Source organism: Choloepus didactylus, chromosome 13, assembly GCF_015220235.1.
Source record: "Choloepus didactylus isolate mChoDid1 chromosome 13, mChoDid1.pri, whole genome shotgun sequence".
NCBI lineage: Eukaryota > Metazoa > Chordata > Mammalia > Pilosa > Megalonychidae > Choloepus > Choloepus didactylus.
Genome location: NC_051319.1, coordinates 73,019,655 through 73,033,493, shown reverse-complemented (window position 1 = coordinate 73,033,493; position 13,839 = coordinate 73,019,655). Strand labels below are relative to the sequence as shown.

Genomic DNA, 13,839 nt, shown 5'->3' with positions numbered 1-13,839 from the left:
TTGCTACTTAAAGGAGCAAAACATCAATCTGAAGAGGAATATATTTTATAACTGACAGTTTTGTCTTAATTCACAGTTCACAGCAATCCAATGGACATGCCTGGAAGAGAGCTGAATGAGGACAGAGATAGTGGCATAGCACGCTCTGGTAATGCCAGGTTCCTTTATTAATGTGTTTGATTATGGTGTCACTGCTAACTGGGATTGATTTTTCCCTTGCCTTTATGATCTGATTTTATATGCAGTTTGTTAGTATTTGATATTAACCTTACAAGAGAACTGTGGAAAGAGAGAGAGGGATCTTTTAATTTTTTCGTGTTTACTATTAAATGTTCAGAATTGTGTATTTATTTTTCCCTGTGTCTGGTGGAGTGTGACCTGGAGAAATGCATGCTGATCTAGGCATAGCCAGTATAGGAAAAAAGTTTTAGTCTAAGTATCCAAATTAATGTATCATCTGGCATGTACCTGTTTGTAGAGGATGATAATGCTTCCCTGTTTTTGATCACCTTATAAATTTTTGTTATGTGGTTATAATCATGAAGATGGAAATCTGAAATACCTTTTTGGCTAAACAAACACAAGCCTTAATGCCGTCTTTTACACTTGCTAGATCCAGTGAAGAGAAGGGAAGGATCCCAGGTTCAAGGAAAACTAAAGCATTTTAGCTCTCAATACCCCAATCAAGAAACAAGAGTTTAAGGATTGCAGAAAAGGGACTTGGGAGGGGACCCACAATCAGGTGATTGCAGCAATTATAATCAGAATGGACTTGACTGGAATGTGTCTGTCACCTGACTGCTCCAGGGAGCAATCTATAGGGTCTGCTCTTTTTGGAACTTGGTAGGTAGAGTAATGCCTCTTATTAAGAGTGACCAGGCATTTAGAGTCTTGACTAACTGTGCACAAGTAATCCACTAGTAATTTTATAATTTTTAAATGCCGTTCAAATTCTTATTTTCAAATACAGCTTTTATTCTTAAATTCCAACTGGTACATTAAAATTTAATAGCATCAGATTGCTTTTAACTTTAGGAGAGTAGGGCTCAGCTGAGTTAGGGATAAGATGGGTGACTAAAGGAAAAGACTTGTTACGAAGTTGTATTTTCTTTGAGAGAGGGGAAGGAGATGTCACAGGGTATTATTGTCTTGGAGTTTCTTGCCGACACACTGTTAATACTTGGTCTTTTTTCTGGAACCTTTCTCCAATATTATATATATATATATATATATATATATTTTTTTTTTTTTTAAATAACAATTTTAGTGGCTGATGAGGCAAAATGAAAAATTGTATTGTCCCCCCCACATTTGTTAAAAATATATTTGTCATTTTACTTACTCAACACTGACTTATGCTTATGCTTGTTTTTCTGATTTAACAGCATCTCTCAGCAGCTTGCTTATTACTCCGTTTCCCTCTCCAAACTCCTCACTTACCCGAAGTTGTGCCAGTAGCTACCAGCGACGTTGGCGACGCAGTCAAACAACGAGTTTGGAGAATGGAGTATTTCCTAGATGGTATGTTGGAAGATTAAATTTAGAACAAGATTGAATAGTTCTTTGAACATAATTTAATATATTTTGTAGAGGCTGGACTTGTATTTTGTGTATTTTAAGTCTGGAACCAAAACTTGATGTATTGCACGTTTTGATATTTATTTGTCCTGTTTCTATTTTGGAAAATTAATTCATTTAGCCTATGTTAAGTGTACCTATAGATAATGAAGCTTCTTATTTCCTCCCTTACTCCCTCCCGTTTTTTCTTCATTTTTGACTTTATTCCTGGAATCAAAAGAGAACCTAGTACAGTCAAGAGATTCTACCAGGCTCATTTATAAAACTTGAAATTCAGACATTTTTAGGTTAGTAACAAATTGGGATTATTTACTTTTTACTGACTTCTAATTGGACAAAAATGTTCCCACTCTGACTCTTTAGTAAAATTTCTTATAAAAATGTAAAAAAGAAAGTATAGCTATAGATTTTTTTAAAGAGACATACACTTGTTATGAATTTTTAGATTTATTTGATAAAGCAACAGAAGACCTTTAGCTTGCCTCTATATAATTGGCAAGAAGTTTGGATTTCCAATTTGATTAAGTATGTAAACATTTATTTTTAAGGTCTATAGAAGAAAGCTTTAATCTGTCAGATGAAAGCTCTGGTCCTAATCCAGGAATTGTGAGGAAAAAGAAGATTGCAATTGGGGTAATCTTTTCATTATCCAAAGATGAAGATGAAAATAGCAAATTTAATGAATTCTTTTTTTCACATTTTCCTCTCTTTGAAAGCCACATGAACAAATTAAAGAGTGCAATAGAACAGGTAAGCATAGTCATGTTGTTGGTTTGTTAATACTCTTTATTTTCTTTTGCATCTTATTCTTCTCCTGATTAAGCAATATATTCATTTGGCAGAAAAATTAACAGTCCCTGTACAGGTACCCTACATAGTGCTTTGGTAGATGCAAATGGACTTCAACCCTTTTTACGGAGCTTATTGTCTTTAAAAAATCTGAAGTCATTTATTCATTCATTCAATAAATATTTGAGGGCCTATAATATGGCAGGCACTATTCTAGTAACTGAAGATAAGTTGTGAAGAAAATACTCCTATCCTAGGGGAACAGAAAATAAGCTGATGAATATATAATATTTTAGATGGTAGCACGTGCTGCGGAGAAAAATAAAACAGAAAAAAGGTACATAAGGAATGCTGAAAGGAATACTATTTTTATATAGGATAGTCAAGAATACATCTGATAAAATGAGGTTTGAGCCAGATATCTTAAGGAAGTGAGCCCCACAACTACCTAGAGAGCAGTTTTCTAGGCAGGGGAAAAAGCCCTATGGCAGGAGTGAGCTTGATGCTTGAGCAGTAGTAAGGAGGCCAAAGTGGCTGAGTTGGAATGAGGATGGAAGAGTGTAAGAGGAGATGAGATAAGAGAGATATCAAGGGACCAGATCATGTAGGGCTCTTTAGGGTACCATTGTAAGAGCACTAGCATTTACTCTTAAGAAAGATGGGGGAGGGGTGGGGGAGACAGGAAGCCTTTGAGGGGTTTTCAGTTGAGGAATGACATTATTCATCAGGCTCACCCTTGTTGCTGACAGAAAGAACAGATTTCTAGAAGCAAAGGTAGATGTTGTGTGACCAGTTAGGAAGCTGTTAAAATAATCCGGGTGAGAGATGGTAGATACTTGAACCAGTGTTGCAATTGAATTGGTGAGAATTGTTGGGTTGTGGATATATTTTGAAGAGAGACCAGCTGGATTAGCAGATGCACTATTAGTGTGTAAGAGAAAGAGAACAATCAAAGTTGACTATAAAAGTTTTCTCCGGAGTAGTTAGAAGGATGGGATTGCTAATAACTGAAATGTGGACAATTGCAGATAGAGTAGGCATGATGGGGGAAGATCAGCAGTTTATATGAGATACCTATTGGACACCTGAGTGAAATATGAGTATGAAGCTTAGGGGAGAGGTCCAGGCTGAAGATACAAATTTGAGAGTCAGTGTATAGATGGTATATAAAGCCATGAAACTGGATGAGAAAGAGAAGAAAATAGAGGGGATCCTAGGCCTGAGCTATATGGAGCATTTCAACACAGTTTGAGGGGATGACATGGAACAAAGGAAGGAAACTGAGAAGGATTGACCGTTTAAGTAGGAGAAAAACAAGACAGCACTTTTTTGAAAGCCAAGTGTTTCAAAAAGGAAGGAGTGATCACTTGTGTCAAAAGCTGCTGATAGAGTGAGAGTGCATGTAATACAAATATGAAAAATAAGATAATTGTTAAATACCTGTTACAACATGAGGATAAAGTAAAGAGAAGGACAACCAAAGTTTTCTTAAAGAAAAGAAAAATCACTTCCCTTTGAGAAGTTTCATTTGGCCTACATCTTGCAGGATGTGTAGTTTTTTTAAACATAAATCTTTGAAAATTGGATAGAGCAGAATAGGAAGAAAAACTGATATCTTTCCCATTCAAAAAGAACTCAACATTTTGCTGAAAGTCTCATCTAGGCTTTTTCCTTATTGTATTTTTTTACTTGGTTGGGATTGTACTGTGTCCATATTTTTTTAATTATGTCCCGTTTTTTAAACATCATCATAGCATACTCTTTTCCCATGTTATTATGAATGGTTGTTAAACAATATATTTTAGTCACTGCATGTAATTTAAGTAACGATTTTCCCTTCATGCCATTTTCACTTTTTCACAGTTACAGCTACACTGAAGTTACCATCTTGGTGTATTTTCCAGGTTATTTTTTAGAAGAGATTCCTAGAAGTAGAGCTAAGGAATCTGTGACTGTAACTAAAATTCTTGATCCCTGTGACAGTGTGCTGAGGGGAAGAGGGGTACTAGGAAGAATAGTGAATGGTAGGACTGACTGGAAGAGTTCGTGGGGACCAGATCATGAAGAATTTAGAATGCTTGCCAAGGAGTGTGACTTTGATTTCAAAACCCTCTGAAGAAATTAATTTGGCATTATGTTTTAAAGAGTCTAGAATAAAAGGCTTGAGATAGGAAGACCAATTACTATGGTTAAGAAAGCAGAGAATACAAATCAGTAGTGACCAAGGATCATCTGCCCTAGAGAAGACACACATGCTATTTATTTACATTGCATTTGCCAAAAGACAGCTAGTAAGATTATTATCAGTACTTTTTGTTTGAACCTTTTTATTTTGAAACAATTTCATACTTACAGGAAAGTTGCAAAAATAATACAAAACCCATACAGAGAACTTGAACATACCTGCAATCCAGGTACCCAAGTCCACCATCTTTTAATATTTTGCCACAGTGACCATATTCTTTTTTCCCATCCATCTATCCATTCATCCATCCTTCTGTTTCCTAAACATTTGAGAGTAGGTTGTGTACATCATGCTCCTTTGAACACTTCTGTGTGTATTTCTGAGAACAAATTATTCACTTATGTAACCACCTTAAGTACAGTTATCAAATTCAAGCAGTTTAACATTGATATGACACTTATAGTCTATGTTGCAGACTTTTCATATGTCCCAGTAATGTCCTTTTCTCCTCCATTATTAGTTTCAGTCCAGGGTCATGGATTGAATTTGACACTGTTAGCAGTACTTTTTTACTGAACCTTGAGTAAAGGCCATTTCATTTCTGGTAAAATAGCCCTTTCAGAAATTAGACTCTGGTGACATTTTGTTTAGTCTTTTGCTGTCCTGTTTTGTAGTTTCTTGTTGCTAAAGTCATCATGCACAGTATTTTAGCTGTGGCCGAACTGAGGTACCTGGAGTAGTGCTTCAAACTTTGGGTAACACTTGAAATATTCAGGCACTGTAGAACTCATTAAAGATTACTTTTTAAGCTTTGTGTATTTAATGTTTTAATGCTTTGACCATTCCATAACCAAAAATGTACATTGTGATACTTCTGGTTGTCTGAATATTTGTTCAAGTTTAGCATCCTGTTCCTTATTAAAGCTGAAGGATAAAGCTAGTAAATACTTGCACTTGAATGAGGCGTAATTTTAAAAGTTATTGTAGAGGTTAATTGATGGTAGAAGATAGTGAACACGGGAGCATCCAAGGAAGTTATCTTTCAGGGCCAGTTTTAAAACTTTTTTTTTCTAAATTGAAAAGCTAAGTTTCTGGGTAGCTTGGGAATTATATAGAAGTCAGTGCTACTTTTTTGATTTAGAATGTAATTTAAAATATTACTGCTTGAAAATGTTTAGAAATTGATTGTGGTGATGAATGCACAACTATATGGTGGTACTGCGAACAATTGATTGTACACTGTGAGTGATTGTATGGTATGTGAACATATCTCAATAAAACTGAATTAAAATATTGGCTGATAAAGTTAAGGAAGAGCACTTCTCAATTCTAGCTAAAGAGGATTCACTTTCTTATAAATTGGGAGCCTCTCTTAATAGTTTGAAAAAAAACATAAAGTAACCCTCTGAAGCTTTTGGATGTACAGGAACATTATTTCTGTGTTTGAAAGTAGTCTTTCTTTTATTTACATGTTTCTTTTAAAATTTTAATCAATTTTAAATTATATAAACAATTCTTTTTGAAAAATGTTTAAAATTACAAACAACATTCTTTTTGACATCATCTCTTAATCCTGATCCCCTTAAGTTGAGCAAGGCTTCTCAACTTAAACTGAATATGTTTTTAAGAAAGCAGTGCTGCTAATAACTTGAATTGTTTTCCAGTAGAACCTTTATATTCCAGATTTTAAAAAAGGTTAGTTAACAGCTCATCTGTGAAACATAAGAAACAATAAGCTATATTGTTATTGAGTTATCATGTCTTGTTCTGTTTGGAAAAAAAAATGTAGTTTATGAAACGCAGAAACCATCAAATCGGTTTTTCGTGTGTTCACATTCTGTGGTTTGACAGTTGCAAAAAGAGCCAATATTTGAAGATTTTGATTTTCTATAACCTTTAATGACCAAAGGTACAGAAGAGAAGCCACTGTAAATATGTGTGCCTTTTAATTTCTTTCTAGGTCAGAATGTTAGTAGTGTTGTATATGACCTAGTTTTTCATGCTTTGTCCATTGTCATAAGAATTAACTATTTAATGATTGCTTTAAGGCTATGAAAATGAGTCGAAGATCAGCTGATTCCAGTCAAAGGAGTTTGGCCTATAATCGAATTGTTGATGCCCTAAATGAATTCAGGTACATATTGTCAGCTTTCCATAATACAGAGTTGTTTTGCAATGTACACCGGAAAATGTATTTCTTTACTTTAACTTGTCCTAATAAAATTTAATTCTTTAAATTTCTGTGCTTCATAGCTAAACAAAGGTGGAATTCAGTAGGTCATTGACTCCTGTGTGCTTGGATCTCAGATTGAGATTTAAGCACATTTGGGAGCTATCACTGGTATGTTTTCCAGTATTGGACCATTTAACAGGCAAATACCACCAGAAGGGACCCTTGTTCCATTAGAAGGGTGCTTTGCCCTCTCTTGGGCTCCCCAGATGTAGGGACTAGTTAAATGTTATTTAACCAGTTTTAGTATCCAGATATTCTTAGACACATGGAATCTAAGAATACTTGAGTATAAGGAACATGGCCTTGATGTTCCAGTAGCTCTGTTGTTTGCTCCTTTTTCTAGATATGACACCATGGATAGTATTTCTTCTACCACTGTTTTCTGACTCACCGAAATTTGTGCCTTGAAGGCCTGGTAACGATTGTAACTGCGCTCTAACTAAATGTCAACCAAATATATTGTAAATGAACTTGTGTTGGGAATCGCACTAGTTGATAGATACGTGTCTCCCTCAAAGAGATTCAGTTTGGGTCTACTTCATCCTCCCATCCTCTCAGTATTTCCTTTAGACAAGAGAGAAAGTATAGAACAGAAGGTGAGAACTCAGATTTTAGTGTCCAACAGACAGACCTGTATTCTAACTCTGACTCTGCTGTTTAGCACTCCTAGTGTCCTTGGGCAACTCCATTAGCTTTTCCAAACCTTAGTTTTCCAGTCTAAAATCTATAAATTTAATTAAGTAATAATGTAATAGGTTGTTGTAAGAATTGGATGAGATAATATATGTAAAGAACTTAGCAGAGTATCTGACATTACTGATGGCATTATTTTCTGTGGCAAATACAGTCTGTAGCAGTGCCTCCCCCACTTTAGTCATTCACATTACATCTTCACAACATTGCCAAATCTGCATATCATCTGTGCCATTTTAATTCCTTGTTTCTCTTTAAATTGACCCTCTTTTATACCTAAATAAATTTATTTCAAAATGAAGCTTAATGAATCATTACTCTAGATGGGGAATCAGTATCCTTTGTCATAATAGGCTAGCTATAAAAATAAATGCATAATAATTAAAATAAAAAAAAGTTCAGCTGCATACCAGCAGTCCTGGTATCTTACTTTTAGAAATAAAACTGAATTTTTGTACCTTGAAGACTGAAGGTCCTTTATTGTGGCAGGGGTCTTCTGGGTTCTTTGTTAAATGCATCATTCCATTTTGAAGTAAAAGACTGTTTAAGCTTATGACATTGCAGTGTTATAGTGAAACTGTAGGCATGTCATATATAAATTTTTTAATGAGGTGACTAAGAAGTAGGGTATTTTGTAAATTTGACCATGTTTGTTTTCAGCTCTGCTTTTTGTTATTTTTCTTTTTTCTCATATTGTTTTAAATTAAACTATAATGAAAGTAAATGTTTCCTTCTTTTTAAAAATCTCTTCCAGGAGGAGAGTTCATTGCCTTAGCAACATACTTTAAATTTATATGCTTCTCCATATTCTATAATGTTCTAGAAACTTTGAATTTATGATTACATAATTTATTTCCCTAAATAAAAGCTATGTATAGAACAGTTCTATATAATTTTTGTTATAGCGTTTCAGATAGCCATTACATAGAAATTGTATAGTAAAAATCACCTAAATTACTGTGGAATATCTTAACTATATTTTCACTTGTTCAAGTAGAAAATGTTTATTTTATACCTATTGCATATTAATCATCTATTGGACTCAGTTATTGAAAAGGAAATTTCTAAGTGTGCATTTGTCTTATTCAGCATAATTTTTAGGAGAAAAGTCATTAAAAGTAAGTTTAATATCTCTCTTTTTTTTTTGTACAGTAAACTCAGTAGTTAGGGAATATCTAGAGAAAAGCACATTAGAGAATTTAATTTCAACCTACATTATTTCTTTTTTGTCTTGGAAGGAAAATAATTTGTGTGGGCAAACTACATTAGAGGCAGTATTTCTGCCATATATATGTTAATTTTATTTTAACATTAATTTTAGGCCTTTAAGTTATGAAGCATTATAAATAATGCTGTATTTTAATCAGTTTATTTCTTTAGTTCACTATCTTCATGGTTTATGTATGAGTTGTATGCAAAAATATTCATAACATCATTTGTCCATACAGTTCAGATCACTACAGTTGAGGTGCCATTCATGATTAAATCAAAGCCTTATATAAATGTTATTTATAGATAAAATACATTCCCTCTAGCATTCTAGAGGGAATTTAATGGGTTGACTGATATGCAGACTACTTTATCTTTCTAATTTCTCAATTTATGTAGACCTTTCTGTATGTTTTGAAAGGCTTTTTATGTGAAAGCACAAAATTTGATGGTTTTGTAAGCCTAAGATGATATAAATAACTTTAATGTCAGAATTTTTTCTTGATTTTTTTTCAGTGTTTCCTTCCTTCTTCCTTCCCTCCCTCCCTCCCTCCCTCTCTCTCTCTCTCTCTCTCTTTTTCTTCCTCTCTCTTTCTCTCTCTTTTGTAGCTTTATTGAGATATATTCACACATACAAACCATCCGAAGTATATAGTCACTGGCTCACATATCATCACATAGTTGTGCATACAATCCTGTGATCAATTTTAGAATATTTTCATTGCTCCAGAAAAGAAATAAAAATTAAAAGGAAAACCCAAATCCTCCCATACCCCTTATCCCCCACCCCCATTATTGACCCATAGTATTGGTGTAGTATCAACAATGTTATTGTTGATGAAAGAGTATTGAAATATTACTGTTAACTGTAGTCCATAGCTTGCAGTAGGCATGTCCCCCCCCCCCCCCCGCCCACCATAAACCCCTCTGTTACTAACAATTGTGTCATACATTTGTTCTGGTTCATGAAAGAACTTTGTTATATTTGTACAGTTAATCACAGGCATTGTCCACCACAAGATTCACTATGTTATACATTCCCATGTTTTAACCTTCCAACTTTCCTTCTGGTGACATACATGACTCTAAACTTCCCCTTTCTACCACATTCACATGCCATTGAGATGTTTTCTTTTAATATAAATAGTAAAGCAGATTATGTATGATTCAAGGAGGTAAATTGTACTTAAAATACTTAAACCAAATGTCGATGGTTTGACATTGAACAAATCTTAATATATCACGCTTAATCATTAGGTAAACTAGCATTAGATAAATCTCTTATCATTAAAAGTGATATTTCAGTAAGTGCTCTACAGTTAAAGGGAAAGAGGGCCACATTAGGCTCAAGATAAATGTTTTTCTTTTTTGTTAATGTTGAATGAAGTCTTTGAAACCAGTTTAATTGCAGATGTCAGAACTCGTCCAGCCAGCACAAATGGGGTTGCTAACTAATATGGCAATGATTGCAGGTAGAATAAGTATGATGGGGGAAGAGCAGTATTTCTATGAGATGCCTATTGGATATCTGAGTGAAACACGAGTCTGAAATTTAAGGGAAAAGTCCAGGCTGGTGATAAAAATTTGAAATTCATTAGTTTACAGATGATATATAAAGTGATGGAAACTGGATAAAAGAGAGGAGTTCCTAGGCCTGAGCTATGGAGCATTTCAATAGACGTTTTTGGATTTTAGCCTTTTTAATAATTGTATAGTGTTATCTCATTGTTGTTTTAATTTGCATTTCCCTAATGACATGCTGTTGACAATCTTCTCGTATGCTTATTTGGCATCTGTGCATCTGGTAAGGTTCAACTATTTTGCCCACTTTTTACTTAGGTTGCTATTAATGAGTTTTAAGAATTGTTTGTGTATTTTGGATACAAATCCTTTATCAGATGTGTTTTGCAAATATTTTCTCTGAGTTCCTGACTTGTATTTTATTTTCTTAACAGTGTATTTCACAGAGCAGAAGTTTCTAATTTTAATAAGGGCCAACATACCAATATTTTTCTTCGATGGATCATGCTTTTGATTATTTCCAATCCCGTGGTCACCTTAATTTTTCTCCTATGTTATCTTCTAGATGTTTTATGGTTTTGCATTTTACTTTTAGGTCTGTGATCCATTTGGAGTTAATTTTTGTGACAGCTGTAAGGTTTCTGTCCAGTTCCATATTTTTTTGCATATGGATGTCTAATTGTTCCAGCATCATTTGTTGAGAAGACTCTCCTTTCTACATTGATGAATTGTATTTGCTCTTTTGTCAGAAGTTGTTGTCTGTATTTCTATAGGTCTGGTTCAAGCTCTGTTCTGTTCCATTCATCTTATTTGTCTGTTCCTTCACCCTTTCCTTGCTATCTTAATTACTGTAGCTTTATAGTGGTCTTTAAATCAGGTAGTGTGAATACTCCAACCATGTTGTTTTTCAGTATTGTGTTGGCTATTCTGAGTCTTTAGCCTTTCTATGCAGACTTTAGAAAATCACTTTGCCAATATCCACAAAATAACTTGCTGGGATTTTGATTGGGATTGCATTGAATCTATAGCTCAAGTTGGGAAGATTGATATCTTAACAATACAGAATATTCCTATCCATAAACATCTCTCTATTCTTGAGATCTTTTTTGACTTTATTTCATCGGAGTTTTATAGTTTTCCTCATATAGATCCTACACAAATTTTCCTAGATTAAACCAAAGTATTTCATTTTTGGGGTGCTACTGTAAATGTTATTTTGTTTTTAATTTTCAAATTCCAATTGTTCATATAGAAGGCAATTGACTTTAGTATATTTACCTGATTTCCTGCAACCTTGCTGTAATAGCTTATTAGTTCCAGGAGTTTTCTTTGTTGATCTTTGGGATGTTCTACATGGAAAATCTTGTCACCTGCAAGAAAAGACAGTTTTACTTCTTCCTTTATAATATGTATACCTTTAAGTTTTCTTTCTTTTTATCTTTTCTTTTTTTTTTTTAATTTTTTTATTTTTTGGTCTTATTGCCCTAGCTGGGATTAATGTTGAATGAGAGTGGTGAGTGAAAGAGGTTATCTAACCTTGTTCCCAGTCTTAGTGGGAAGGAAAGCATTTGGTCTCTCACTTGTAAGTATGATGTTGACTGTTCGGTTTGCTGAAGCTGCCGAAATGCAAAATACCAGAAATGGGTTGACTTTTATAAGTGGGGTGTATTAGGTTGCAAATTTACAGTTCTAAGGCCATAAATGTGTCCAAACTAAGGCATAAACAAGGGGATACTCACTGAAGGAAGGCCAGTGGTATCCATTACACCTCTGTAGCTGGGAATGCACATCTGCTGGTCCTTTGCTCCTGGGTTGTGTTTCAAAATGGCTTCTAAAATGTCTCTGGGCTTTCTGTCTCTCTTAGCTTCTTCAGCTCCTGTGCATCTAAGCGTCTGGAGGTCCTCTCTTAGCTTCTCCGGGGCAAACTTTGGGCTTCATCTCTTAGCTTAGCATCTCCAAATGTCTTTCTGTCTGCATCTCCAAGCATCTTCAAACATCTGGCTTTTAGCTTCTCCCCGGGGGCAAACTCTGGATTACATATCTTAGCTTCTCTCCAAAATGTCTCTCTCAGCTTCTCTGAGCTCCTTTTCTCTGTGTGCTCTCTTAAAAGACTCCAGTGATCTAATTAAGACCCACTCTGAATGGGCAGGGTCACACATCCATGGAAATGATCTTATCATAAGGTTTCACCTACAGTTGGGTGGGTCACATCTCCATGGAAACAACCTAATCAAAAAGTCCCACCCCAGTCAGAAGACTAATAAGTCTGCCCCACAAGATTACATTAAAGAATATGGCTTTTGTGAGGGACATAATAGATTCAAGCCAGCACATTGACTGTAGGTTTTTGTAGATGTTCTTTATTAAATTGAGTTTTTTGAGAATTTTATCATGAATAGATGTTGAATTTTCAAATATTTTTCTGCATCTATTGACATGATCTTATGAGTTTTCTTTAGTCTATTGATGCATAATGGATTACATCAATTGATTTTCAAATGTTATACCAGACTTCTGTCCCTAGAATAAATCCTACTTGGTTGTGGTATATAATTCTTTTTACACATTGTTGGATTCAATTTACTAATATTTTGATGAGGATTTTTGCATCTCTGTTCAAGAGAGAAATTGTTCAGTAGTTTTCCTTTCTTGTAATGTCTTTATCTGGTTTGGGTATTTAGGGTAATGCTGGCCACATAGATTGCATTAAGGAGTGTTTCCAATGCTCCTGTTTTCTGGAGGAGATGTAGAGAATTGAAGTCATTTCTTCATTAAATGTTAGAATTCACTAGTGAAACCACCTCAGCCTGGTCCATTCTGTTTTGGAACAGTATCAATTATTGATTCAATTTCTTTAATAGATAGAGGCCTATTTGGATTTTCTCTTTCTCCTTCTCCTTATCTGAATGTTGGTAGTTCATGTCTCTCAAGAAGTTGGTCCATTTCTTCTAAGTTATCAAATTTGTGGGCATAGTATTGTTCATAATATTCCTTTATTAAGTTTTCAACATCTCTGGGTCAGTAGTGATGAACCCCTCTTTCATTTCTCATACTAGTTGTTTGGGTCTTTTCTCATGTTTTCTTGACTTGTCTGGCTAGATGTTTATGTTTTATTGATCTTTTTAAAGAACCATATTTTGGTTTGCTGATTTTCTCTATTGGTTTCCTGTTTCCAATTTCATTGATTTCTGTTCTAATTTTTATTGATTTCTTTTCCCTTACTTGGTTTACTTTTATGTTGCTTTTCTGTCTTTAGTTTCTTAAAGTAGAAGCTTAGATTATTGATATTGAATCTTCTTCTTGTCTAACATGTGTGTTTAATGCTAAAAATTTCCCTTTAAGCTCTTCTTTTGCTGCCTTCTCCAAATTGTGGTAAGTTATTTTCATTTTCATGTAGTTCAAAGTATTTTTAAATTTCTCTTGAGACTTTTCTTTGACCTATGTGTTGTTTAGGAACGTGCTATTTAATCTACAAATATTTTGGGATTTTCCAGCTATTTTTCTGTTAGTTATTTGGAGTTTCGTTCTATTGTGGGCTAAGAGCATACTTCGTATGATTTCTGTTCTTTTAAATGTTTTAAGGTGTGTTTTGGCCCCAGAATGTGGTCTATCTTGATGAATGTTCTATGTG

The 13,839-nt window shown here is 34.4% G+C and overlaps 1 protein-coding gene across 2 annotated transcripts in view; it reads left to right on the top strand.

Annotated features, from left to right (window-relative positions):
• The window catches only part of FNIP1 (folliculin interacting protein 1), a 182,033-nt gene that overhangs the window by 132,632 nt on the left and 35,562 nt on the right, over positions 1 to 13,839 (top strand). For both annotated transcript variants that reach the window (XM_037802246.1, XM_037802245.1), the window contains 4 exons: positions 77 to 148; positions 1,386 to 1,521; positions 2,127 to 2,328; positions 6,601 to 6,686. In XM_037802246.1, the coding sequence (XP_037658174.1) occupies positions 77 to 148; positions 1,386 to 1,521; positions 2,127 to 2,328; positions 6,601 to 6,686 (496 nt within the window). The remainder of the gene's footprint in view (positions 1 to 76; positions 149 to 1,385; positions 1,522 to 2,126; positions 2,329 to 6,600; positions 6,687 to 13,839) is intronic.